This window comes from Anabrus simplex, chromosome 7, assembly GCF_040414725.1.
Source record: "Anabrus simplex isolate iqAnaSimp1 chromosome 7, ASM4041472v1, whole genome shotgun sequence".
Classification (NCBI taxonomy): Eukaryota; Metazoa; Arthropoda; class Insecta; order Orthoptera; family Tettigoniidae; genus Anabrus; species Anabrus simplex.
Window position 1 is genome coordinate 163,201,782 of NC_090271.1, and position 27,182 is coordinate 163,228,963.

General features: G+C 39.3%; 1 protein-coding gene across 1 annotated transcript in view; it reads right to left on the bottom strand.

Annotated features, from left to right (window-relative positions):
- Window positions 1-27,182, bottom strand: part of LOC136877753 (histone-lysine N-methyltransferase NSD2) — a 386,665-nt gene that overhangs the window by 303,215 nt on the left and 56,268 nt on the right. Inside the window, exons 6-8 of the mRNA XM_067151960.2 lie at window positions 8,405-8,732; window positions 5,461-5,635; window positions 2,316-2,470 (exon numbers count right to left, since the gene is read on the bottom strand). Of these exons, the coding sequence (XP_067008061.2) occupies window positions 2,316-2,470; window positions 5,461-5,635; window positions 8,405-8,732 (658 nt within the window). The remainder of the gene's footprint in view (window positions 1-2,315; window positions 2,471-5,460; window positions 5,636-8,404; window positions 8,733-27,182) is intronic.

A 27,182-nucleotide genomic window follows, 5' to 3' on the forward strand; every position in this document is an offset into this window, starting at 1 on the left:
GAGGGAGCAACAGAATGAAGAGACTAACAAGAAAATGCTATGGAACACAGACAAAGGCCATATTTTCATACAGTACAATTTCCATCATGATAGGCTCTTTCTTGACAAATCCCAGTTTCTTGGATTCATTTTTCTCAACCTCAATGAACTAATTCCATGTTCATCATGAGGTACACAACCACAATGAAGGGATATTCTTGATCATGATAATTAGCTCTCATCCCCCCTTCACTGTGGTTATCGTGTTTAATTCTTACCATACTTCTCACATCAAGACAGAAGTTCTGAAGCTAGGGAGCAAAAACAAGTTCATAACAAGTGAGGAAAAAAAAAAAAAGAGGATCTGGAAGAACTGATTTGAAGAGGGGCAATCTATGAGATTTTATTTTTGTCCTTGACTCTTCATTCTGCTACTTTCTTTTTCACTCTGACCTATCACTGTATTTCTTCATGCACGTTCTCATCTTCATTACTGTAATTTTAATGTTATCTTCTATTTTCCAGTTCATAAAATATGTTTTATTTGTTTCTCTTCCATTGCATTCCATTGCATTTTAAGACCATGAATTTCTCTGGGTAGCAAAGGGGGAAGGAAAAGAGACTGGTATTAGGTTTACCTGACAGCTCTTAAGAATTTTGTTCATATCTGTCTCATGATAACCAATAACCAACAATAGAATTAACACAATACCTGTAGTTTTCATTATTTGAATCTAACAAGTATACCTTTGGGGAAATGCTGCCGATCATTGAAACCAGCAGGTACTAGATCTACAGAGGAGCTCAAACCTCCTGATGTTTGAGGCATGTCCACCTATACATCACTTCTTAGGCAACTTGGCCAGTTCGATCCTGGCTCACTCCGGTGGTATTTGAAGGTGCTCAAATACATCGGCCACATGTCGGTAGATTTACTGGCATGTTAAAGAACTTCTGGGAGACAAAATATGCGCATGTTTTAAAGTGATCTGATAGAATCTGAGGATTTTTTTTGTTTAAAAGTGTACACCTCTTTTTAAAGGTACGTTATAGCTTTATATATTATGTTTTGAACTAATACGTTCAACACACTGAAAAGCTTTTAAGTTACATTAATTAAAATAAGTTACTTCTGAGTGATGTCAGAAAATTCATTGTCATCTCAATAATGGTGCTGAATACATTTTTTGACAATTCAGAAGTTATACACAGCAATTATAATAATAAGTATTTCTTGTCCACCCATTGAATACAAATCACCTTTTTGGCGTTCACAAATTAATTTCTCTAAGGGACATGCTTCGCTCTTATAAAGAGCATCTTCAGCCTAAATCTTTATCTGTATTCAGGAGATAGTAGGTTCGAACCCCACTGTCGGCAGCCCTGAAAATGGTTTTCCGTGGTTTCCCATTTTCACACCAGGCAAATGCTGGGGCGGTACCTTAATTAAGGCCACTCCTAGCCCTTCCCTGTTCCATCGTCGCCATAAGACCTATCTGTGTCGGTGCGACGTAAAGCAACTAGCAAAAAACATCTTAAAATGATGTTCTTGAACAGCCATAAACATATTAAACAGTCAATAGTCAATATTAAAATTACAGTAGTCTAATTACCAAATTACATTACATCTAAAAAACAACATTAAAGCTCTTCTTAAAGATATAACATGAACAATTCATTTAACAATTTAACAATTTAAAACTTTGTGTCTGAAACTATTATTGAATCTTTGTCTGAAGAAGAGTAGTAAATGTCTTTCTATAAAACGGCACCAAGGTAAACACCAATCTTACTGAAAAACGAAAATAAAATGCAAATTATGTGACGTGTGTCCAGAATGTGTGTTAAAATAATAGTGCCAACAAGTTGAAATGAGAAAACACAATAATCCATTAAAGAATCATAAAAAAATATTCATTTGTTCGGAAATTATCAAGGAAACAGCAAAATAGTGGCCATGATACACCACCATTTTGAATAATTACATATAATGGCTTGGATAACTGTGGTAATTCTAGAGCTAATACATGCAAACAGAGTCGCGGCCACAAGTGGAAGGGACGCATTTTTAGCTCAAAATCAATTGGTCGGCTCGCCCGGTCCGTTTGCATTGGTGACTCAATAACTTTGGGATGATCGCACGGTCTTCGTACTGGCGACACATCTTTCAAATATCTGCCTTATCAACTGACGATGGTAGGTTCTGCGCCTACCATGGTTGTATTGCAAGCTGTCCACTGGTTGTAACGGGTAATGGGGAATCAGGGTTCGATTCCGGAGAGGGATCCTGAGAAACGGCTACCACATCCAAGGAAGGCAGCAGGCGCGCAAATTACCCACTCCCGGCACGGGGAGGTAGTGACGATAAATAAAGATACGGGACTCATCCGAGGCCCCATAATCGGAATGAGTACACTTTAAATCCTTTGACGAGTATCCATTGGAGGGCAAGTCTGGTGCCAGCAGCCGCAGTAATTCCAGCTCCAACAGCCTATATTAAAGTTGTTGCAGTTAAAAAGCTTGTAGTTGGATTTGTGTCCCACGCTGTCGGTTCATCGCTCGTCGGTGTCTAACTGACATGGTTCGTGGGACGTCCTGCCGGTGGTGGCGAGTCAAAAGCGCGCAGCCGCCGTGGTTATTCGCGTGTGTTTCTTCCACGCCGTAGGCGGACCCCGATGAAATCCTACCGCAATGCTCTTCCTCGAGTGTCGAGGTGGGCCGGCACGTTTACTTTGAACAAATTAATTACATATAATGGCATAGCTTTATATGATTTCTAAATATGTAGACACATTATTAAGGAATAATGTGTTTGTAATACTAAGTTTCCACCACTGCAGAAACAAATGTTTAAATACACCCCATTTATCTATGTTCAAAGGTGTAGGTCCTCCCTTAGAATTTTCCTGAACCACTGCCTGAAACAGGTATAGATCACTATGTTGTGAGAGTTGCTACTTCCTTTATTACTATCAAAATATATACCCTCACAACAAGTTAAAAAAAAAAAAATCATCACTAATCACACTTAAAATTATTGCGATCTCTCCTGTTGAAAACACATCTGAAAGGCATTTTGACACTGAATGGGAACAACAAATATAACTAAGAATGTCTGCGAACTGAGAAGCCCATTACAAATTAAACTGATAACTTTTAAAGGAAATGTAATAAACTCTTGTAACTTCGACATTTTATCTGGGACACTTAGGGCTATGAAACATTTAAATTTTATCAGGTTCAGATGACGCATTTTGATGTTATGTAGCTTTTAAAAATCAGGTTTGTCTGTAGAATGCCAAAAACACACCTTTCTTTTTTTGTTCCGACAACAACAGCTGCAGAAACTAGTATGAACAATTATAAAAAGAAACAAACACGGCAAAAAAAGTTGTTTACCACTGTTAAACACAGAAAGAATGGAGCTATAATTTGGTGTGATTAGGCTTGAGATTGGCATTTTGTTATGGAATTTTAAACTCTAGTCTTCAAACTTTTGAATCTGACCGCAGGAACCAATCCCTGAGAAACTCCATTCTCTTGTATGTGATATTGCAAAAATTTCCCCACATAAAACTTGCAATAAATACTCATAGATTGCCTTATAATTTACATAGTTGCAGGGATGAGAGGATGCTATGATGCCATGTGATATCGTAAGCTTTCTCAAGGTTGTTGAAAAACACCAGATGCTGCTTTGAGAGAAAAGCATCCTGGATTGCACTTTCCAGGTACACCAGATGATTGCTTGTTAACCACGCGAACTGGAAACCACACTGGTACCAGTGGCGGCCGGTCAGTACGTGCTACCGGGCTCCAGCATGTAGCTTGGAACTGTAAGGAATGTTATTTATGTACAGTACAATTATCCTAGTGCCTTTTCATTGTTTTGAGTACGATATGAATTTGTGTTTTGTGAAAATCAGGACGAGATCTGTCGAACACCTAGCGCCGTTCTCCCGGGGAACAAGGCTCGTGCTCATGTGAAGTGAGCCCTTGCCTGTAGCCTGAAGGAAGCAATACGCAGGCGCAGCCAAGCTTGCAACACTCCCCCTAGCCGGCAGAGTATACCGTAAACCGGGATCAACTTTCACTGATCCCGTTTATAGTTACTTCCTCTCTCGCAAGGGGGTAGAATTACTCGATATCTCCTGCTACCCGGAGCGCAGCGAGGGATCCAGTTGACCGTGCTTATGTTGAACGTGGTAAGCGAATCTGCCACTAGAGAGTAGCATCGTCTGAGTTCGAAAGTAAAGCGTAAGTGGAGGCAATCTATCTCACACATGCTTATTAAAATATCTATCTTCCTTTTGTGTCAAAAATAAGGAATTCGTAGGTGAGTCAAAGAATCTTTGACTGACCCTAAATGTTATCCCGCATTACAATGTAATTTACTCTGGTGAAATGAAATAGCGTATGGCTTTTAGCGCCGGAAGTATCCGAGGACATGTTCGACTCGCCAGATGCAGATCTTTTGATTTGACGCACGTAGGCGACCTGCGAGTCGTGATGAGGATGAAATGATGATGACGACAACACGTACACCCAATGATGGTTAAAATTCCAGACCCTGCCGGGAATCGAACCCGGGATCCCTCTGACCAAAGGCCAGCGCGCTGACCATTTAGCCATGGAGCCGGACATTTACTCTGGTAATAGGGGAGGTCTCAATTAATCAGTTGGCAGCTCTTTCAGTTGCTTTGTGCGGTTTTTAATCTCGCGGTTATATTACTGGTGTGTGTTTTTTCTGTCATTGTGTTAGTGCTAAAGTTTATACGAAGATTTATCAAATAATTTATCCACTGCAGTGTATATATAGTGAAATTAAATTAGTGTTCTTAGTGGGGATCTATATTCCCACGATTCTATTTGCACTGATGTAAGTTGCGTCATTAGGTTAGTAAAAACAATATTTCTCCAATGAATTATTTGTCTCGTAGAAGACAGTTGTCGAAGAATTCATCTGCTTCCAAATTAATGTTGTTTTTGTTTGTTCTGAGTTATAAATTGTGAGAAAAGTTGTATTATTATTATTATTATTATTATTATTATTATTAGTAGTAGTAGTATTACCAAGTTTGAAGTATGCGTTATTCATCATGGCAATATGCAGATTTAAAACAGCGTATTTTGCTTGTTTTTTGTAGCACGTAGGACGATTTTTTCACGAGCCGCCACTGACTGGTACTTAGACAGAAGACCTCTTTTCCCCAGACACAATACCAACAGTCGTTCACCATTCTCACTAAAAGCTTGTATTAGCAGCTTGCAAGGTAAATTGGTTGATAACTCTTAGCATACTTAGGGTCTTCATCACGCATACTCCTTGGAACTATTGTTCTCTCTCACCACTGTGGTGGAAATCCACCCTCAAAGCAGATCTGGTCTTAAGTAAGGTGTTTCAGCATCTGGTTATGGATATTATATGATGGTCATAATATAGTATGCATACAAAGCACTAAGGTGTTATGGAGTTCTGACTCTGTAAATGGCATGTTGTAATCCTCTGATACGCGAGAGGCAAAACATAGATTATTTTGTTCTGCCTTGCGTCTCTGGGCAATAAATACTGGATCAAAGTTCCTGGAACCATAATCATCCGCAAAATGGGCTGCTAGGCTGTTAGCAATTGAGGGTGGATCCATGATGATGTCACCTGCAATGGAAAATTCCAATTCCATATTTGATAGTCTGAGTGCCAGAAACAGATCACAATTTTGCCCACACTTTAGACTCTTTTCCCAATTTGCTTTACGTCACATCAACACGGATGGGTCTTATGGCAACGATGGGATGTGGAAGTGGGAAGGAAGCGGCCTTGGCAATAATTAAGGTAACCCCAGATTTTGCCTGGTATGAAATTGGGAAACAATGGAAAACCATTTTCAGAGCTGCCGACAGTGGGGTTCGAACCCCAAACAGCTGCACAACACTAACCCCATGGCCAACTCAGTGCAGTTTAGAGAGGCATGCACCGTTATAGAAGACACCATTTCCATGAAGCTTTCTTACTCTGCTAAATAAGTATTCTTGCCTTAGCACAGCTTTGGCAGCACTTACGAGTGTGATGATGGTCTTTTGCAATATCTATGTTCCACCAAGGAACCAGTTTATGACAAGGAATCCCACAGAAATATAGAGTGGACTTCTTGGCAGCAGCAATAATAATTTCACTTCATCGTCTATGTTCCGGCAAGTAGAACCGTTAAAAATAGCTAGTAATGTAAACTTGCACCAGTTAACACACTGTTGATAAATTTAACCATAATTGGTATTTGTTCCTGTACTGACTTGTCTACAGCACTTTAAAAAAAAATTAAAATAGTACATGCTTTGTCCATCTTATCAATACACTTTTATCATTGAAAATAAGTTATTCAAACATGTTTTTCCCAAAACAATTTTTAATGGTCAAGAGCACACTTATATGGTTGCATATTTTCTTCTTCATATCAAATGAACTGCTGCTGCTGAGTAGAAGAGACTGCAAAGCACATTGAGTATTAGCTGTTTTATTTCACAGTACCATTGGTGACACGTTTTATTCCACAGTGCCATTACAGCAAAACTGATTATTTCTTCATTGTAAAAGCGTCATTGTGTTAAATTTGGAATGCAGTAATGGAAGGACGTATTAACGATAACTGGGTATTCTGTGTTCCTGTCCTATATGATCTCCGTTTTCTTTTGGTGGTTACTTATGTCTTGACTGAATATCCTGCTACCTAGCGGAAAGGCAATTGTTATTCTGTTTCGTCATTTTTAGCGCTGAAGAGTGTGCGTGCACACATACAGTTTTAAATTTTCTATTGTGAAATGTGTTCTGTTCCGGAGAGATGATGCCCAAGAATGCGTGTGGTTTTATGAAGCACTGCAGACGTCAGAGCTTGAAATAGGGAAAAAGTTAATAATTTCCGAAATAGGGAAAGAAGTCAGTTGGCTCAGAAAACTATTTATGATGAAACTTTCTTTAAATTATTCAGTGTAGGGTTATTAAATTAAATCTGTACACACTGTCTAGCATGACATTTCACTGTGGAAATGGTATGGGGACATTTCAATTCGTGATGCAACAATGGTTTGGTTTATTTTCCAAAAGGTTAAGTAAATGATGTACTTAACCCTAGAACACAAAACCTACTTTAATAGCACATAAACATGAGACCTCGTAATATCTACGACTACAATTTCCATTTATTATTTTGTAGCATACATCATCTTCTTCTTCGTGTTTGTCCTACAATGGAGCAGGGTCCACTGTTTTGCAAGCCAATCTCCACTTGGTTCTATTAAGGGCATTATTTGAAACAAGTTGAACGTAGCGCAAAGCGAAGTGCCATCCGTACAACATATGTACCTTCTCTATGCATTATGTGGCCATACCACCAAAGTCAGGTCTCATGTATCTTGTCTACAATCCAGGCAACTCCCATCATTTTTCGGATTTCTAGGTTGGTGACATGATGTAGCCGGGTCAGTCCAAGTGACCAGCGAAGCATGTGCACCTCCAGACATGAAGTGGTTGCTCGCGCTTGACTGTTGCTGGCCAGCATTCGGAACCATACAGAGTGACTGGGCGAACAACAGTCCTGTAAACCTTGGACTGCAGGTGGATTGGTATCAGATGATTGCAGAGAACACCAGTAGTTTGCCACCACTTCATCCAGGACAAATTTACTCGTGCACGGACGTTTGAAATAGTGTGACACTCAGCGTTGACCAAAGAACGAAGTTACTTAAACCGTTCTCGTTATTGAGATTTTGACCATCTATCTGAATGGTTCCATTTGTCTGCGGACCGCACTCTATGTACTCAAGTTTTCTTGGTATTGAGTTGAAGTCCATGAGCCCTTAGTTTTTCGTTCCACTTCTTAACCTGCTCTTGAATCTGTCGACACTCCTCAGCAGCCAGTAGGACATCGTCAGCATACAGGAGTGACCATGGAGGTGATAACTGGATATCGGAAGTGACTTTGTCCATACACAAAATGAAGAGTAGCGGTGACAAGAGGCGATTCCTGGTGAACACCAACCCGAATGAGGAATGGCGGTGAAATTCCAGCAGGGCACCGGACGACGCTGGTAGAGCTTTGATAAAGGAAATTTATTCGACAGGCATACTCCTCATGGACGCCGTGTGACCTAAGTGCATGTCAAATCAGTTCAAGAGGAATGCGGTAAAAGGCCTTTTCCAGATCCAGGAAGGCAATGTGGAGTGGCCTCTTCTTTTCCTGGTGTCTTTCCAAGAGCAACCAAACTGCATGAATGGAATCAATCATTCCCCACCCTTTCACAAATCCACACAGGTTCGGAGTGACAACAATACTCTGTAGGCTCTAATCTATGATGCATTCGAAGAGCTTCATGGCATGACACAGTAGGCGAATAAGCTGATGGTTTACGTGATCATTGACGTCGCCCTTACCCTTCCAAATAAGCACAGTGATGCTTGTTGACCAGGACGATGGTCGCACTTCTTCTATGATAAACTGGTTGAACAAGGTTGCAATCAGCTCAGCACCTTGTTGTCCAAGCACTTCCCATGCTTCAGCTGGAATGTCGTCAGGTCCAGTGGCCTTTCCAGATTTCATTTTCTGCCAACACCAGAGTGTTACGATACTTTTGTTGATGCCATAAAGAAATGCTCCAGAAAGTCCATACCTAGAGGCTGTCGGACGTGGTATGTCCCTGGCCTTACCTCGGACCTTGTTGCCCAGCTTACGGAATATCCAACTTTGTTTGAGGAAAATCCCCTAGGAGAAAAGGCAGAGGAAATTGGGAACAATCTCATGTCATCATTGACAACATCAAAACGGAATCAGTGGATGAAAACTATTGAAAGTATAGATCTTACGACAGCCATAAAGTCTGGAGATTATTGAAACACCTTAACAATGATCCAACGAAGACTACCCAACATTTCAATGTCACTGCAAATCAGATAGCACAACTGCTCTTAAATGGGAAAGCAACCAATAAAATCCGAAGGCCAAAAATACAGAGGAAGATTCAAGAAGAAAGAAGTGACCTCACTATCCCCAAGTCAAAGACTGTAAAAATGGAAAATCAGCGAGGCTAGATGACATTCGAGTAGAACAGATAAAGAAATTTGGGCCTAAAACCAAAGAATGGGTTCTGCAACTCTTCAATAGATGTGTGAGCAGAAGTCAAACACCAAAGACATGGCAAAAAAGTAGAGTAATTGCTTTGCTCAAACCTGGCAAGGAAGGAAATCATCCCAAAGACTTCAGACCTGTTACCCTTTTGTGTCATCTATATAAATTACTGGAAAGGATCCTAAATCGCATTCAACCCATGATTGACCCTCTCCTCATACCACAACAAGCTGGATTTCGTCCAGGTAAGAGCTGCACTGAACAACTACTGAATCTTACACAATTCGTTGAGGATGGCTTTGAAGGTGACAGGTGTAGTCTTTGTAGATTTGACTGCAGCGTATGACACCGTCAACCATCAACTTCTGTTAGTTAAAGTCTACAATCTGACCAAGGATATTAAGATAACCAGATTTATCGCAACCCTTCTTCAGAACCGTAGGCTTTTTGTGGACTTCCAAGGACAGTGCAGTCAGTGAAGGACACAAACAAACGGTTTACCTCAAGGAAGTGTGCTGGCACCAATCCTCTTTAATATATACACGAATGACCAGCCGGTGGCTCCAAATAGCAGAAGTTTCTTGTATGCTGATGATCTTGCTCTGGCAACACAATGTACAGACTTTGAGACAGTGGAAAGGAATCTAACCATCGACCTCGAAAGTTTGTGATCCTATTACAAGGCAAACCAGTTAAGGCCTAACCCTATGAAAACACAAGTTTGTGCCTTTCATCTGAAAAATAGGGAAGCTCATCATAAGCTGCATATAGTGTGGTCAGGTGTTGAGTTACAATACTGTAAAACTCCAAAATACCTAGGAGTGACGCTTGATAGAGCTCTTACATTCAAGAAACACTGCATGAACACTAAACTTAAAGTTTCCACAAGGAATCATCTTCTACGTAAATTACCTGGATAAGAATGGGGCAGTCAACCAAAAACTATTCGTGCTTCCGCCATGGCACTATGTTATTCTGCAGCGGAATATGCCTGCCCTGTTTGGTACAATTCATCTCATGCCAGACAGGTAGACATAGCACTTAATGAGACCTGCAGACTTGTTACAGGTTGTCTAAAGTCTACTCCAACTGAAAAACTCTATCATCTTGCAGGGATAGCACCACCCGGTGTGCGAAGAGAAGTAGCTGCAAATAAGGAAAGGACAAAGGTTAAGCACGAAAGTACTCATCTACTGCATGGACATGAGCTTCCAGTACAGAGACTGAAATCTAGGAAGAGCTTCCTACGAACATCTCAGGAACTTATAGTACCAGATGAGAAGGCAAGGATACAGCTATGGAAGACGAAGATCCCCTAAGGCTCTGAGCAGATGGCGGTTGAGGAACGTTTGCCACCCGGTTGCAATGAGAGCTGGACAATCTGGAAATCTCTCAATAGGTTGAGATCAGGAGTGGGAAGGTCCAAAGTTAATTTGGCAAGATGGGGCTTCATCAATGGCGACAACAAGTGTGACTGCAGAGAAGATCAAACCATCCAGCATATGCTTCAGTGTCCGCTGTGTCCATCTTTGTGCACGCAAGATGACCTGCATCGAGCTACGAAGAGAGGACTCGAAGTAGCGTTGTATTGGTTCAAGATTATTTAAATGTTACTTGAAATTATTGTAACTGTTTTTTTTTTGATGTATCTGACACGAGAATAATAATAATTGGAAAATAGTGGAAAATCACTATATAATAATAATAATAATGTTATTTGCTTTACGTCCCACTAACTACTTTTACGGTCTTCGGAGACGCCGAGGTGCCGGAATTTAGTCCCGCAGGAGTTCTTTTACGTGCCAGTAAATCTACCGACACGAGGCTGTCGTATTTGAGCACCTTCAAATACCACCGGACTGAGCCAGGATCGAACCTGCCAAGTTGGGGTTAGAAGGCCAGCGCCTTAACCGTCTGAGCCACTCAGCCCGGCAAATCACTATATTTGCCATCATAATTTGGCCAGATACACTTGTTCTAGGTGGACAAAAATTATGTGCAGTGAATGAACATTGTAGATTGTTTTTATATTATTAGTTAATTTTAATTGTTAATTTTTTATGAGTTTATTTCTTGCATTGTTTTTTAAGTCTGCAAAATCACTCCAAGCTGTCGGATGGGTAAACTATGAAACTACTTGTGTGATATGAATGATATTTTTACATGTGCTACCCACAGCATGTAGCAAAAAAGTAGACTAGAATCATGATATTTGGTAAAAAAGTTCTTTTGTGGGAAAATTTCTAAAATTGTTATTAATATTTTCATAAATTTTGTTGAATATTTTATGGCCCATGCTTCATAAATAAAGAGCTAAGTTCATGATTGTAGTCTACTTTTCAGATAATTGCACACTGAAACTGTGTGCCAAATTTCAGTGGTCTATCATTAACAGTCACTGAGATAGTAAAATAAATATTCTAAAAAATACAAGTTTGTGACCAACCCGTCTAGTTTCAATGCATTTCAGCTCCATATTCCTCATGATTGAGGACACACTCATCATCCTGCTGATTTTTCATATTCCTTCTCTTTGTTCTGGCTTCTTTCGAGCTTTCAAATACGTCCCTCTCAGCATCAATTACTCTATGGCGATCAATTGCAGCTAATGCTGAGGCCATATTTTCCCCTGGAGATATTCCTAATGACTCCAGTACCTTACATCTGGATGAAGCACCTGAATTGAAGCAGATTACTGCATCCAATACACCCATTTTTAGAGTAGGAAGACCTACAAATCTGCATTTTGGCACACGTTCCCAAATACAATGATGGAAACCCTCATTACGGTTCTGTGTTCGTCCATATAAACATTTTTCGAAGAGATTTTTAGCACTAAGATCTATATAAATAGGTTTTATGGCTTCAATAACAGCATAAGTTAATGAATGTTTATGAGAATAATCTTTACCCTCAGCCTTTGCTCTCTGGTACCCATGCCAGGAGTCTGTACCTGGAGGACATAACACGTGTTGTGGGTGGTCATCAGCTGATGCTTTGTGAAATAAACTAGCCCACACAGATTTTCTCATAGTTTCCAAATTACCCTGGTTTCTCCTTATAGCTAAGCCATAGTACAGTTGTAATAAGCCCTGGAGGTGGTTTTCTGTGGTTTACCATTTTCATACCAGGCAAATGCTGGATCTTTACAAATACAGAATGTCTTGCATGCTACCGACTTCTGTTTAAAACCTAACACGTTGCAGCTGGCAGGTCTAAGAGCAATCAGTTCTTACGCACAGCAGCCAATCGATAAAATACTACTTACCACTTTCCGATAACTTTACTGGTGGAAAAGTTATGACACTTTCAAATATTTGACATTTAAAGGGGCTTGGCTAGTTAGTGCAGACAAAAACAACATTTAGGACAAAATATGCTTGCTAACATATGTAAACTATATATATTCTGAAAGAGAGAACTCCAAAGAATAGTAATACACGAAAATCAAATTTTTGAAAATAATTCACGTACATGTGCCCTTAATTAAGGCCACGGCCGCTTCCTTGCCACTCCTAGCCCTTCCCTATCCCATTGTCGCCATAAGACCTATCTGTGTCGGTGCAACGTGAAGCAACTAGCAAAAAAAAGTTATTTGTACTTATTTCTCTTCCTTTAAATTTCCTCAATAGTATGGCATACAATTGTTTTTATCATACTGTCCATAAAACATAAAGAGAAGGATATTGGCTGTACAAAATGGATTATGTTTCTGCTAGGAGTAGGCTACGGTATAATACTTTTCTCACAGAAAAGACCAGTGTTTTTATTAAACTACTAAAACAATGGTAATAAATATAAGTTATCTTGATTTTAGTGTTTTTAATAAGGGTGTGAACTTTTTGTTCCAAGCACGAACATTTATTGTCTATATTGTTGAGTTTAGAACTAGCAAAAAAAAAAAGTTATTTGTACTTATTTCTCTTCCTTTAAATTTCCTCAATAGAATGGCATACAATTGTTTTTATCATATTGTCCACAAAACATAAAGAGAAGGATATTGGCTGTACAAAATGGATTATGTTTCTGCTAGGAGTAGGCTACGGTATAATACTTTCCTCACAGGTTGTGTAAACTAGATGTTCTCAAATTCTTTCTGCCGCCCCCCCATTTCTGAAACATGAAACATATAGTGCCTCTCCCCCTACTTCCCTTAAAACTTCTCATAGGCTATTTCGCACAAAAACAGATCACGAGATTTACAGCATTTGCTTCTGTCTAATTACTGCAACTACCAGTTATTATTATTATTATTATTATTATTATTATTATTATTATTATTATTATTATTATTATTATAATAAAATAACAATACACACTTTACTATTCTACGAGCACATCAGAGTTCAACAATTTTTTTTGGAAAAAAACTTTCATATTTGTTTTAGTCCCAGGTGTTTAAAGTTAACTATTAATACTTGCTTATAAAAAAGCAACGGCTGCATGTACAATTATCGGAATTGTAAAAATTTTAATTCACTAATTGGCTCCTTAGCTGTGGCGCCTGTGTTGCTTTTAGTTCATTTAGAATGCTTTTAATATTTGAAAGCTTATGACTTTTAAATTACAGTAGAAATAATAACTACAATTTTCAACATTTTAAGGAACTTCGAAAAATGCTGCACTATGGATCAAAAGTATCTGGACACCTGGCTGAACATGACCTACAAGTTCGTGGCGCCCTCCATCGGTAATGCTGGAATTCAATATGATGTTGGCCCACCCTTAGCCTTGACGACAGCTTTCACTCTCGCAAGCATACGTTCAATGAGGTGCTGGAAGGTTGCTTGGGGAATGGCAGCCCATTCTTCACGGAGCGCTGCACTGAGGAGAGGTAGTGATGTCGGTCGGCGAGGCCTGGCACGAAGTCAGTGTTCCAAAACATCCCAAAGGTGTTCTATAGGAATCAGGTCGGGACTTTGTGCAGGCCAGTCCATTACAGGGGTGTTATTGACGTGTACCCACTCAGCCACGGGCCGTGCATTATGAACAGGGGCTCGATCGTCCCCGAAGTGCTCATCAACAGTGGGAAACAAGAAGTTTTCTCACCTCCTGCCGAACTGTCATTCTGCTCTCTCATGATGTTGAATGGCTACTGAAGTCGCTGATATGGAGTATCTGGCAGTAGGTGGCAGCACAATACACGTAAGATGAAAAACGTACGGTTTTGGGGATGTCCAGATACTTTTGATCACGTAGTGTATGTTTAAACTCTTCACCCAAAAGAGAGGAAAACAAAAGAATATAAAGTTGAAGTTACATCCTGATGCAGTTCGGAATTCCTGTGTGATGGTCTGCATACATGTACGAGGGCGGTTTGAAAAGTTCTCGGAATCACCGCTAGATGTCAGTGCTAGTGCAACGAGGTTCCCGCGCAATAATCACACATCCTTTGTGAGTGAACCTGTGGCGCGTCAGTGCTCTAGCTGCAGGAGTGTGGTAGTGACGACTCTTTGTTGTTGTTCCCGCGTAGTGATTTGTCACAATGGAAAAAACTGAGATTCGAGCAGTGATTAAATACTTTGTAAAGAAAGGCATGAAAGCAAAATAAATTCATGCCGACTTTCAGAACACACTGGGGGATTCTGCTCTTTCATTTTCAACTGTTGCCAAGTGGACCAGCGAGTTTAAATTTGGTCGGGAGAGCTTGGATGATGATCCACGTAGTGGATGGCCAAAAAGTGTTACGACCCCAGAATTTATCACAAAAGTGCTTAAAATGGTCATGGACGATCGTCGACTGAAAGTGCGGGAGATTGCTGAAGCTGTAGGGATGTCTTCTGAACAGGTATATTATATTTTAATCGAATAATTGGGTATGAAAAAATTATCCGCAAGATGGGTGCCGTGGCTCTTGACAGTGGACAATAAACGCACCAGATTGGAAATGTCCAAACAAAGTCTGGCCCGTTTTCAGGGCAACCAACAAGATTTTTGAGCCAGTTTGTGACTACAGATGAAACTTGATTCCACTACTATACCCCAGAGACAAAACAGCAGTCAAAGCAGTGGAAACATGCTGATTCACTACCACCAAAGAAAGCAAAGGCAGTGCGTTCGGTCGAAAAGGTCATGGCCTCAGTTTTCTGGGATGCAAAAGCCATTCTGCTGATAGATTATCTTCCTACTGGCCAAACAATTACGGGGCAATACTATGTAAACCTCCCAGACCAACTACAGGAAAAGATACGCGAAACAAGGCCTAGTTTGGCAAGGAAAAAGGTCATCTTTCATCAGGACAACACTCCGCTGCACACAAGTGTTATTGCCATGGCAAAACTTCATTAACTGAGGTACGAATTGTTGCCACATCCACCTTATTCACCTGATTTGGCACCATCAGACTCTCATCTATTCCCCAAGCTGAAAATTTTCCTCGGTGGACGGAGATTTTCCACAAGGGAAGAACTGACAGCCGAATTGGAGAGGTATTTTGCAGGCCTGGAGGAATCTCATTTTCGAGATGGGATCAAGGCATTGGAACAACACTGGACCAAATGCATTAGTCTACAGGGAGACTATATTGAAAAATAAAAGTAGTTTCACCGAGGTAAGATACTTAATTCTAGTACCTTCCGAGAACTTCTCAAACCACCTACGTAGGCTTGAGCTGTGATAGTGCCTCACAAAATACCAAGGCGTGCAAGCCGCCTCCATGAAAAGCACAACCACACCATAACACCACCGCCTCCGAATTTTACTGTTGGCACTACACACGTTGGCAAATGACGTTCACCGGGCATTCGTCATACCCACACCCTGCCATCAGATCGCCACATTGTGTACTGTGATTCGTCATTCCACACAACGTTTTTCCGATGTTCAATTGTCCAATGTTTACGCTCCTTACACCAAGCGAGGCATCGTTTGGCATTGACCTGTGTGATGTGTGGCTTATGGGCAGCCGCTCAACCATGAAATCACAGTTTTCTCACCTGCAGCTGAACTGTCATAGTACTTGGAGTGGATCCTGATGCAGTTTGGAATTCCTGTGTGATGGCCTGAATAGATGTCGGCCTATTACACTTGACGACCCTCTTCAACTGTCGGCGGTCTCTGTCAGTCAACAGACGAGGTTGGCCTGTATACTTTCGTGCTGTACGAGCCCCTTCATGTTTCCACTTCACTATCACATCAGAAACTGTGGACCTAGGGATGTTTAGGAGTGTGGAAATCTCACGTACAAACTTCCGACACAAGTGACACCCAATCACCTGACCACATTCGAAGCTCGTGAGTTCCGCGGAGCACCCCATTCTGCTCTCTCACAATGTCGAATGACTACTGAGGTTGCTGCTATGGAGTACCTGGCAGTAGGTGGCAGCACAATACACCTAAGGTGAAAAACGTATGTTTTTGGGGGTGTCCGGATACTTTTGATCACATAGTGTATGTTTAAACTCTTCACCCAAAAGAGAGTAAAACAAAAGAATATAAAGTTTAAGTTACATGGTTCAGAATTTGTTAATTCTCTGATACTTACTGAGTTAGTGTGATGGATACCGGGCGAGTTGGCCATGCGGTTAAGGGTGCGCACCTGTGAGCTTGCATCCAGGAGATAGTGGGTTCAAGACCACTATCGGCAGCCCATAAGATGGTTTTCCGTGGTTTCCCATTTTCACACCAGGCAAATGCTGGAGTTGTACCTTAATGAAGACCACAGTCGCTTCCTTCCCACTCCTGGGACTATCCTATAAGACCTAACTGTGTTAGTACAAGTTAAAGCCAATTGTAAAAATAAAAAAGTGTGATGGGTAAGCTTGAATTTGCGATTAAAGTAGATCCAGTCCTGGTTCAGCAACTCGCAGATCCTCTTCCAGCTGCAGCTTGATTGATGACATTGTAGAAAATGTTGACTCTCACAAGTAAGGTGAAGCAAAGGGTAATAACATGTCCATTGCTTTTCTTGATAAATTGGGATATTCATTCTGAATCTGCATTCACAAATTTTCAAGCGACTTTGAATTAAATTGATTTTGAAGTGTTTTGTCACTTGAGTTCTATTAGCTCCTCCTGTTCTACTACTGACAAGTGGGCTGTTACATTCGTATCAAACGGACAGCGAATGCAGTCATACTCAACCGAAGATTCTGGAAATTTATTAGACTATAAATCTCATGTTAAATCCACACTGACGGTTGAACTTCTTACAAATTGTTTACAAATTGTGTTAATTATCCTCCTAGTCAATTCCCAATATTACATCCAATTAAGATTATATTTTAAATAGACAATGCTCAGTACAATATACTGTGACAGTATGCTTCTTACGAGGAGACAATGTATTGACTGTTTCGAGTGTGCTGTCATCACCTGGTCTCTGCCTTTGTCGGAGCGACACTTGTGCCTTGACCATGACAAGCGAGGTTTCATTTGTTTTATTGGTGCAGCTATTTGTATCGCTTGAGAGGAGACCGAGCCAAACGGTACAAAAGAAAATAATAAAACCATGCAGCCCTAACAGCTGACTCTCACCTGATAAATAAAAAGGGTAGTGGAACAGTATCATCGGAAGTAGTCTGAACCCACTAACTCCCAAATATCGGATACTGGCCGCACTTAAGCGACTGCTCGCTTACAGGATTCAAATATAAAGTTGCTAAACCAACAGACATCGAATGTTAATGTAAATATGGTGCATTAGACGATGGCGTAAAGTTCTATAAAATATTGGGTGAAGAACAAGGTTGTTAAACCAATGTACACATGATTGGTAATCCTGCTTAAAGGAAAAAAGTCTTTAAAATGTTTATATCTTGTGCCTTGTTAAGAGGGAAACGTAAAACATATATCATCCGTGTGAAGAATATATCATGTTTTGTAAAAGCTGTGGTAATCAACAGTGTCACTGAAGTCTTAAATCAGGCAGTTGCCGAGCAAACAAGGTGAACATGTGAAGATGTTACTTTACAATTTTTACGAAACCTACACATCTACAAGCACAAGTTCATCGCGCCTTTACAGTCAAAGAAAGACTGGAGTAATGAACTTAATACTATATGTGCAATCGCTAAATTCAACGGTTATAATAAAGCCTTCACAGAATAGATAATCAATAAATTTAGGCACTGCTCGAAGACCACACTTAAGAAAAATTCAAAGCAGCTACTCTTTCCACTTTTACTTTTAATAAAGATGTTTACAAAATTACTAACATTTTCAGGAAGCTTAATGTAAAAATATCTTTCAGAACCAGCAACAGGAATTCAGAGGTTCTACACAATTCCCTCTCAGTAAAGAATTCCAATATTTTTTCAAAATCTGGTGCCTACAGATTCAAGTGCAGCGACTGCAGTTCTTCGTATGTGGGATAGACTGGGCGACGTTTTACGATCAGATATTTGGACCATGTTAACGCTTCAAAATATAATAGGTTTTCAATGCTAGGTCAACACATAAATGACTAATCATAACTTTACTGACATAGAACATGACTTAGAAATCCTTAAAATTGATAATAAGGGCCTCTCCTTAACCTGAATCCGCCCAGCGTGCCATATATGGCACGGCAAACTACACAGTCTTCTTGGACTCTTATTATTGTAACCGCGCGCACTGTATCCAACGCTAAAAGTTACAATTTTATTCTCAAAAAATTCAATCTTGGGCGGATCCAGGTTAACATAATAGAAAATCGCTTATTCATCTCGACTAATACTTTAACCCCAATTTTAATCTAAATGAAATTTCGGAGAAGCCTAATAGTCATCACTCTCATTTTTGGTCCATATTGAAAACAGCAATCTCACTTAGTTTACAAAAGGAGTACATTTATTGTACCTATTGAATAGGTTGAACAATAAATGTACTCCTTTTGTAAACTAAGTGAGAAGCCTAATAGTCTTTTCAATTTTCTCATCAACCTCTTTACAAGTGTTAGATCTCCAAACATGAGCTTGATTTTTCACATTATGCGCAAATACGCATCCTCGTTACCACCCCACCCCTCTGTTCTGCCGTAATCCAACTCCCCTGCTGTCGCTTCCCCTCCAACCCCTCCCTACTCCCCCTCCTTTCCACTATTTCACCTTCCACTCTCACACTCTTCAGAAGTCCAGTTCCACTCTACTCATCAACTACTCCAACACACTACACAAGGTGAGTTTGATACCTTTCTTTTCTTTCCTTGCATTTGGTCTATCAAACCTAATTTGGCTTTCATTTTTCTTATTACTGTACCGGTTACGACCTGTACATGAGTATTTTTTGAGTATAAATGACATTTAATTATCACGCGTGATGTTCTGAGCACGCCTGGTTTGTTTACCGTCAGCGGGGCACAAGCAAGCGAGTGAAGGACAGCTGTAAGCTGCGACGTAGCCACAGGGGTTAGCTAGACCGGCCGCCAGTCACAACACGTGTTCCCAGCCTGGACTCGTATATTCTAGATTCCACGTCACATCTTCCAGATTGTTCGACGGGGAAAATTTTGTAACTCCCGTAATAATTATGCTACCGGCGTGAGCGATATGTCATCTTGTTTGGGATCACCTGAATGTCGCAATGCTCAAGTTTCAAGTAAATCCATCGAGGGATTCAGGAGATATTCAATCAAGCCATATTGTGACGTAGACGTCCCGGATCAAATAAAAGGAGGGCCCACTGTAGCCTGTTCACTCAGTTACAGCTGAGTAGTCAGCGTGGACACTCTCGCTGCTACTATCGTCGTGTAGTGACAGTCCCGACAAGGAACTCTCTAATTTTCTAAGTATTCATAAAGTGAACTTGTATTTTCTTCGAGTGTGGGAGAACGAATTCTTCCAAGTATTCTCAAGTGGACTTGCAATATTTCGAGTGTTAAGGAACATTTTCTACGTCTTCATAATTGAACTTACAATATTTACGGGTGTTCGAGACTGGAACTTTTCCAATTATTCATGAAATAGACTTTATTATTTACGTGTGTTAAACTCATAATTGGACTTGTATTATTTACGTATGTTAAAGAACGAATTCTTCATAAATTGAACCTGCAATACTTGCGAGTGTTAAGAGACTCATTCCTCTAATAAACAGTGATTTACAAACTTTGATAGCGATGATCACTGAATGTGCTCAAAGTTCCCGTAAGCATAAATTTGTGATTTTGTCGGTACTGGTTCAAAGACTTATAAACTTTGCCGGTGATGAACTCTAACTTCATTCAACGTCTTTAAAACATAAATTTAGGATCTCACCTGTGTTTATTCAAAGACTTGGATACCTTGCCAGTGATAGACTATAAATTTATTCATGTGGATGGACTTGTGTTTTTCGTCCATGTTCATTCAAAGACTTGTACATTCGCCAGTGTTGATTCAAAGACTTATAAATTTCGCCAGTGATAGACTGCGAATTTATTCATGTGAATGGACTTGTGTTTTTCGTACATGTACACGCAAAGACTTGTACATTCGCCAGTGTTGATTCAAAGACTTACAAATTTCGCCAGTGATGAACTTTAAATCTATTCAGATTTTCATGTGGATGGACTTATGTTTTTTGTCCGTGTTCATTCAAAGACTTGTACCTTTGCCAGTGGTGAACTTAAAATTTGGTCATAGTTTCATGAGAAGGGACTTGTGTTTTTTTGCCAGTATTTATTCAGAGACGAAGACTTTTGCTAGTGGTGAACTCTGAAATTATTTTCCTTGTATACAGAGACATATAATTTTTACAAGTGTTAAATTTTGAAAGTCTTGATGAATAATAACCAGTGACTTCGCTAACAGGTTAATCACCCAAGGTTTTTATGAACTCAGATTTATCAGTACTGCGAGTGACGGAGACATCAACCCTCCCAGTCACATTGGACTGAGGTAGTAAATGATTATCTGCAACATCACCAGGATCATCGGAGTTCAACCTGGGCTTCGAAAGTGCGAGGCATCTCTACCTTCTACCAACCCAGACAGTCCAGCCGCTTCTGTACTGAGTCCCTGGAATCTTCTGGAGCGTGATTCAACCTGCCCGGCTTGGTGAACTGGAGAATCCGAGCCATATTATAGGACTATGTGGAAGACAACTTATATCTACCTGGAGGTGATGTGCAATTTCATGTCTTATATGAATAAACTCATGTTCAATCAAAGTCAAAGTTTTCTTGTAAATAGGACCTACCTCCTGTACCGAGCCCTAGCTACTAGTCACCCAGTTTTTGCCCTCAGAACTATATACTTGCTTACTTTAAAATATAATCTGAGAGTCGGGCTCTTTTACCGGTACATTACCGTAGGTCTTTCTTGTCCCATATTGAACTGCGACTCCACCATGGTTCTTGTAAGATCTTCACAAGATCACCTTGTTTCCTTGGAACCAGCTGATTTAAGACTCTAATGACACTGTTGAATATAACAGCTTTTACAAAACATAATATATTCTTCACATAGATGATGTAAGTTTTACGCTTCCCTCTTAACAAGGCACAAGATATAAACATTTTAAAGACTTTTATCCTTTAAGCAGGATTACCAATCACGTGTACATAGGTTTAACAACCTTGTTCTTCACCAAAGATTTTATAGAATTTTATGCCATGGTCTAATGCACCATATTTTATTACAAGTTTTTGTACCATACTTTTAAGTTTATTTTTGACCTATCATTGGCAATTGTATATTTCTTTTCATGTGTTTTTATATTGATTTTGGGTATTTGTAATTTGCAACTTCGCATCATTGGCTGATGCTGACATAGAATTAGTGTCAAAACTAGTACCATTCTTTTGTGAACGGTATGTGATATGTGATATAATTCACATCAAAAAACTATTATAGTATCGAAAGGTGGATCCAAAATAAATTTAATTCATTGCTACCTACCTGAAGAGCCTAAGTAAACTTCAAATTAACGTAGTGATCATCTTCATTACCATAGTTGGCCAGGATGGCAAATCCTTTTATTTTAAATAAATGATATGTAAATTTTCCATTTAAATCGCCATTTTCATTGCCGAACCTATTGTTATTTTCCCTACCACTTGCACCTACTATAGTTATTTCATGCCAGTCCTTACTGAGCACCCCTGGGGTGTCTCTTGCTCTCCGCTAACATAACAAAAAACATTAGACACACAACATGAAGTGCTTGTTAAAAAGCTTTTTCTTAAAAACATGATGAAAATTTTAAATGTGAAGTGGTGGTCGTTAAAACAGTTTTTTGAGCTGGAGGCCTTTTTGTTGTGATATTCCCGTTGTCTCCTGATGCAGTTTAACTGGTATCTGTGCAATTTTTTATTTAATGAATGTGTTATGTTGTTATTGAAGTCTGTTCTTATTTTTTTGCAAGTTGCTTTATGTGGCACCGACACAGATAGGTCTTATGGTGACGATGGTCCAGGAAAGGGCTAGGAGTAAGAAGGAAGCGTCGATGGCCTTAATTAAGATACACCCCAGCATTTGCTTGGTGTGAAAATGGGAAGCCATGGAAAACCATCTTCAGGGCTTGAAAGTTCAAGTTTTCTCTTAAATGCAAGCATTTTCTCACTTATAAAGACAATGTTTATATTTTGTCCTTAAAGTGACAGGTTAAGATCATTCAGTTTCTCAAATACGTCAGCCAGATAGCAAAGTGTCACAAGCCATTTTTCATATAAGGTAAACAATTGATAGGGAATCTGCCACCTTGGCGACTGCTCTAAAGGCAGATCACTAATGATTGACCGATCGATCCAGAAACAGAGCTGCAAGTGGTACCCAATAGCAAAAGACGAAGTTCATTCTTCAGCTCCACAATGTGATGAAGGACTCAACCACAACCAACGTACCTCCGTGTGCAGTAGAAGTGAATCATAGATCCCACCTCCTCGCAAAAAATGGAAAATAGCCAACTGTTTATCTCTCTTGCTTTCACAAAATGTACAACATTGACTGCATCTTCAATACTTTATTGACTTCTGGTTGTAATACTTTTGAAGCCAATGACTCCCTGTGTATCATGCAATGTATGAATTTTACAGAATTAGTAACAGCACTGTCTTGCTCTGAACCCCCTTTTTAGTTCCAGTAAATGCGGCCGCCCCATCGGTACATTACCAGCACAATTTGTCCACGACAGATTTTTGTCAACGAAAAAGGAATTCACAAGAGAGAAAATATCACCTGTAGTCCTCCCTTCCAGAGCTTTACGAAATAGAAAATCCTTGTGAATTTAATTTTCATGACAGTAGTGCACAAAAACAAAAAGCTGGGCACTATTTACGATATCAATACTGCCAAACTTTTCTCCGCGCTGCCTTTCTAACCCCAACTTGGCAGGTTCGATCCTGGCTCAGTCTGGTGGTATTTGAAGGTGCTCAAATACGACAGCCCCGTATCGGTAGATTTACTGCCACGTAAAAAAACTCCTGTGGGACTAAATTCCAGCGCCTCGGCATCTCCGAAGACCTTAAAAAGTAGTTAATGGGACGTAAAACAAATAACATTATATTATTGAACTTTTCTCCATGCATGATAGTGCACATATTCATGGCTGCAGGAAGAAGTAATTTCTCGCCAATGATATGGGGTGATTTGGATTTTGCAATTAAATAGGATACCTCGAAGAATGCTCTTAGCACTTTTCTTATATATATTTTTTATTATTATTATTAGAAACTGTTACATGCTTTTTAAGGAATCTAACATTACCTTTTAGTTGTTGCTCATGACCCTTAAAAAATTCTATAGGCCTGGATGTTTTGTCTGCAACTGTGTCTACGTTTCACAGGCTTCAAACTGCCGTTAGCTAAAGCCTCCAATTGAAGAACACATTGAGGTCATTCCTAATTCTTCAAAAGAATGCTGGTAAAGTCTAATGCCAGATAATCATCTTGATATTGTACCATTACGTTACAGTCGAGATGATCGTTGACATGCAGATGTAGCGGATAAAATGGCGCGGAGTAGCTTCAAACAGTGCGAACATCTATGAGATGAATCCAAGATGCAAATTGACCGTAATTAGACGGCGTAGACTTATGAAGACCGGCGAGAAAAGAGGGTCTTTGATGAAACAACTATGGTCCAAAAGAAAATAGTTGAATTCATGCTATTCTTAAGTACTTTGTAAGTGAAGATCGAGTTTGGAAAAGATAGTAAAATTGTACTGCAAATCAAGAAGAGCTGAGTCAACGTACGGAAGGAAAACCGAGAGATAATATTCATCTTAGCGCTGATTTAGTCATTTACGCGTGCAAGATAAACCGAGAATAAGGAAATACGCATACATCGCATTTTAAGATATATGAGACAGGAAAAGATAAGATCCAGTATAAAGCTGAGAAAATAAGCGGCATAATACCATCAAGAACAACAGAAATATTAGTTAGGAGCATTAGTCAACACTCAGCTGACGATATATTTTATGAGAAAAAGCCTTATTGGATATACATTTAGAGAACATTTCTGAAGCATTAAGGAATACCAATGACCATTCATATATGTTACAAGACTTATAATGGAAGATCTAACTGTTCATTTCGCCCAACTAATATTATCTTCTTATTGCATGGAAACCGGCGATATGATGATGTACGCTTAAAATAGTGGAGGAAGGCCGCCCGGGATGCCGTAGCTCAAGCCGAGATGCCCAGACCGTTGCCAAGCTGTGAAGTAGACGGAGACGGGACCTGATTGTGCAGAGATGGCGTGAAACCAGCAGAAGCAAGCAGATGACACAATCGGATCGAGATAAGTAATAAGATTCCCAGATTTTCATTCTAAAATTATTCGTTGTTGATGAAAAAAAAAAAAAAAATAGTAGGAGTGTGAAATTGCCTACAGATAAAATGTATGTGCCATTATGTGATTCACAATGCTAGATTTTGAGAAGTTAACTGCAAACGCGTGCCAATTTGAATGATAGTTATATCCCTAATGTGAATTTAGGTTATTGTAAGCTTGAACAGAATGTGTATATTGATGGTTATGTATCAATCTACTCGGAAAGGTCATTAGCGTTGAACTAGGTGAGATTAGCATTGGAATAATTGCATTGCAGAGTAAAACCTACATAATGAAGAGACCAGATCGGCAGACAAGGTAATTATGGCTGTACTGTAAGAAGAAATGGATTGTATATTGGGAATTCGCAATTAAATAAGAAGAATATGACGTCGATGGATTTGAATACTGTAACAGAGATGTTATTTTAGAAGGAATGAGTTGAGAATTATGAATGCGAATGAAGTTATAAGAAGAGTAATAAGAGAAATGTGAAATAATGAAGGTATGGGAAGATATTATATTTTATTGTGTGAGTAATGGCAGGAAGTAGTTGTTACAGATTCATATGTCAATTATGGATGTTGTATGGTAAATAAGGTGCTAGCTGCAAGGTTAAGTTATGTTTATATGAGTATGTAGATACAGTCCTAATGAATTAATGTCGAATGGTAGTATGTTATGAAAGTTTACGAAAGCTTAAATGAGTCTTACATATTTAACGGAGTAGATGTAGGGATAGTAAGAGACATCGCCGTACTGAATGATAGTTTTCCAATGAGAAGGTAGATTGGTATTGAATTACAATATAGTAATGGCACAGCGGTAAATAATATGAGTGTTCTTCAATGATAGTAGCACATGAATATGTGAATGTACAGCATGAATTGCATAATTTATACCGATTGATAATTCTATGAATGGCACTTAATGATAAGATATTTGATTTTCACTGGCGTAAATGTATAAATATGACTATATTTACTTGGTATTACTATGAATATAGTAATTTAATGTGGAAGGTCAGTTGATGCCACATAAAAGGGAATTTATTAACTATCTCGTATTCCAAAATGCTAACACAAAAATCCAGCGAAAATAAATATGAAGAATACCCTATCCTCCTATAATGAAGAATCAAACCTCATTTACCCCCCTTGAACTTCTTTTGTGTAATAATGATGGATTGTAATGAGTTAACAAGTTATTAACGGAAAGTTATGGATGAAAGATGAAAGAAATCCCAACTTCAATTATGTTAATTGAGAAAATACTGTATTTGAAACGAAATATGTAATATAATGTGTTTTTCTTTTCTCTACGATTTCCAAGTCAAGATAATTTTGTTTAATACCGCATTAGCATGCTAATAAACTAGTATTACGGCAATTCCTGGGTTTTCTTTCTGAAAGTAGGTAATGATGTGTAGTATTAAGATAGGATATATGATTATAGTAATAATTTATGAGATGATATGAGAGATATTGGATTATCTGCTATCATTTGGGAGTTAGATTGGCTTACAAGCAATTATGCTCACTCTTCAACGGAACCTAGAGATACTTTAAACCGTATTCATGAACGAAATTGTCATATTCACCCCGAGAACCTAAATTTAACCACCCAACCGACGGGTGTAATTTTTATGCGCTGCTTCCGGGCATAGAATTAATGTTGCTGGTGGAAAAAAAAGTAGAAGTGGAAGAACAATGCACTTTTTATTAAATTCAAATCTTGTTCTTTATTAGGACTGAATATTTTGGAAGGAGGGCAAGCACTCGATAAATCACTTCCATGGGGTCTCTTTTACTACTACTAATAAACCACTTATCCACGGGTATGGCGGTACTTGTATCTGTTAATTGTAAATCGCGCTAACTACTTCCAATAAACATGCAATAGAATTCACCTGTTCACTCACTATCTTTGAACAGACTGCAAAGGCCTGGCTGCAATAGAGTCGACAATGGCTGAAATCGAAGAATCTATATTCTTGTAAGGAAGTGGTGATCACATTGTCAAGCTGCTAATTGTCATTAGTGATTGTTAAGTGTTTGATAAGGTGATACCGCTGTGGGTGGCAGGTGAAAGGGCGCTGTGTGGGAAATGTTACTCATACCTCTTCTCAGAATACGTGCTGGCAGGATCTACTTGTCAGTTCTTGTGAAAAAAGACAGCAAAAGTACAAGCCTTGAATGGCGGAAGAGCCTCCTGCCTAGATTCACGGATGTGAGAATATGAGGACGATAAACTTTTTAAGTGGTATAATAATATTTGCATTTCTCAGAAAGGGTGATGTGAGAATATGAGGATAGCAATATTTATTACAGAATATGAAATACCCCCCCCACACACACACACACACTTTGTGGACCACTGGTATAGACGAAAGGTAATTATTTCTTCC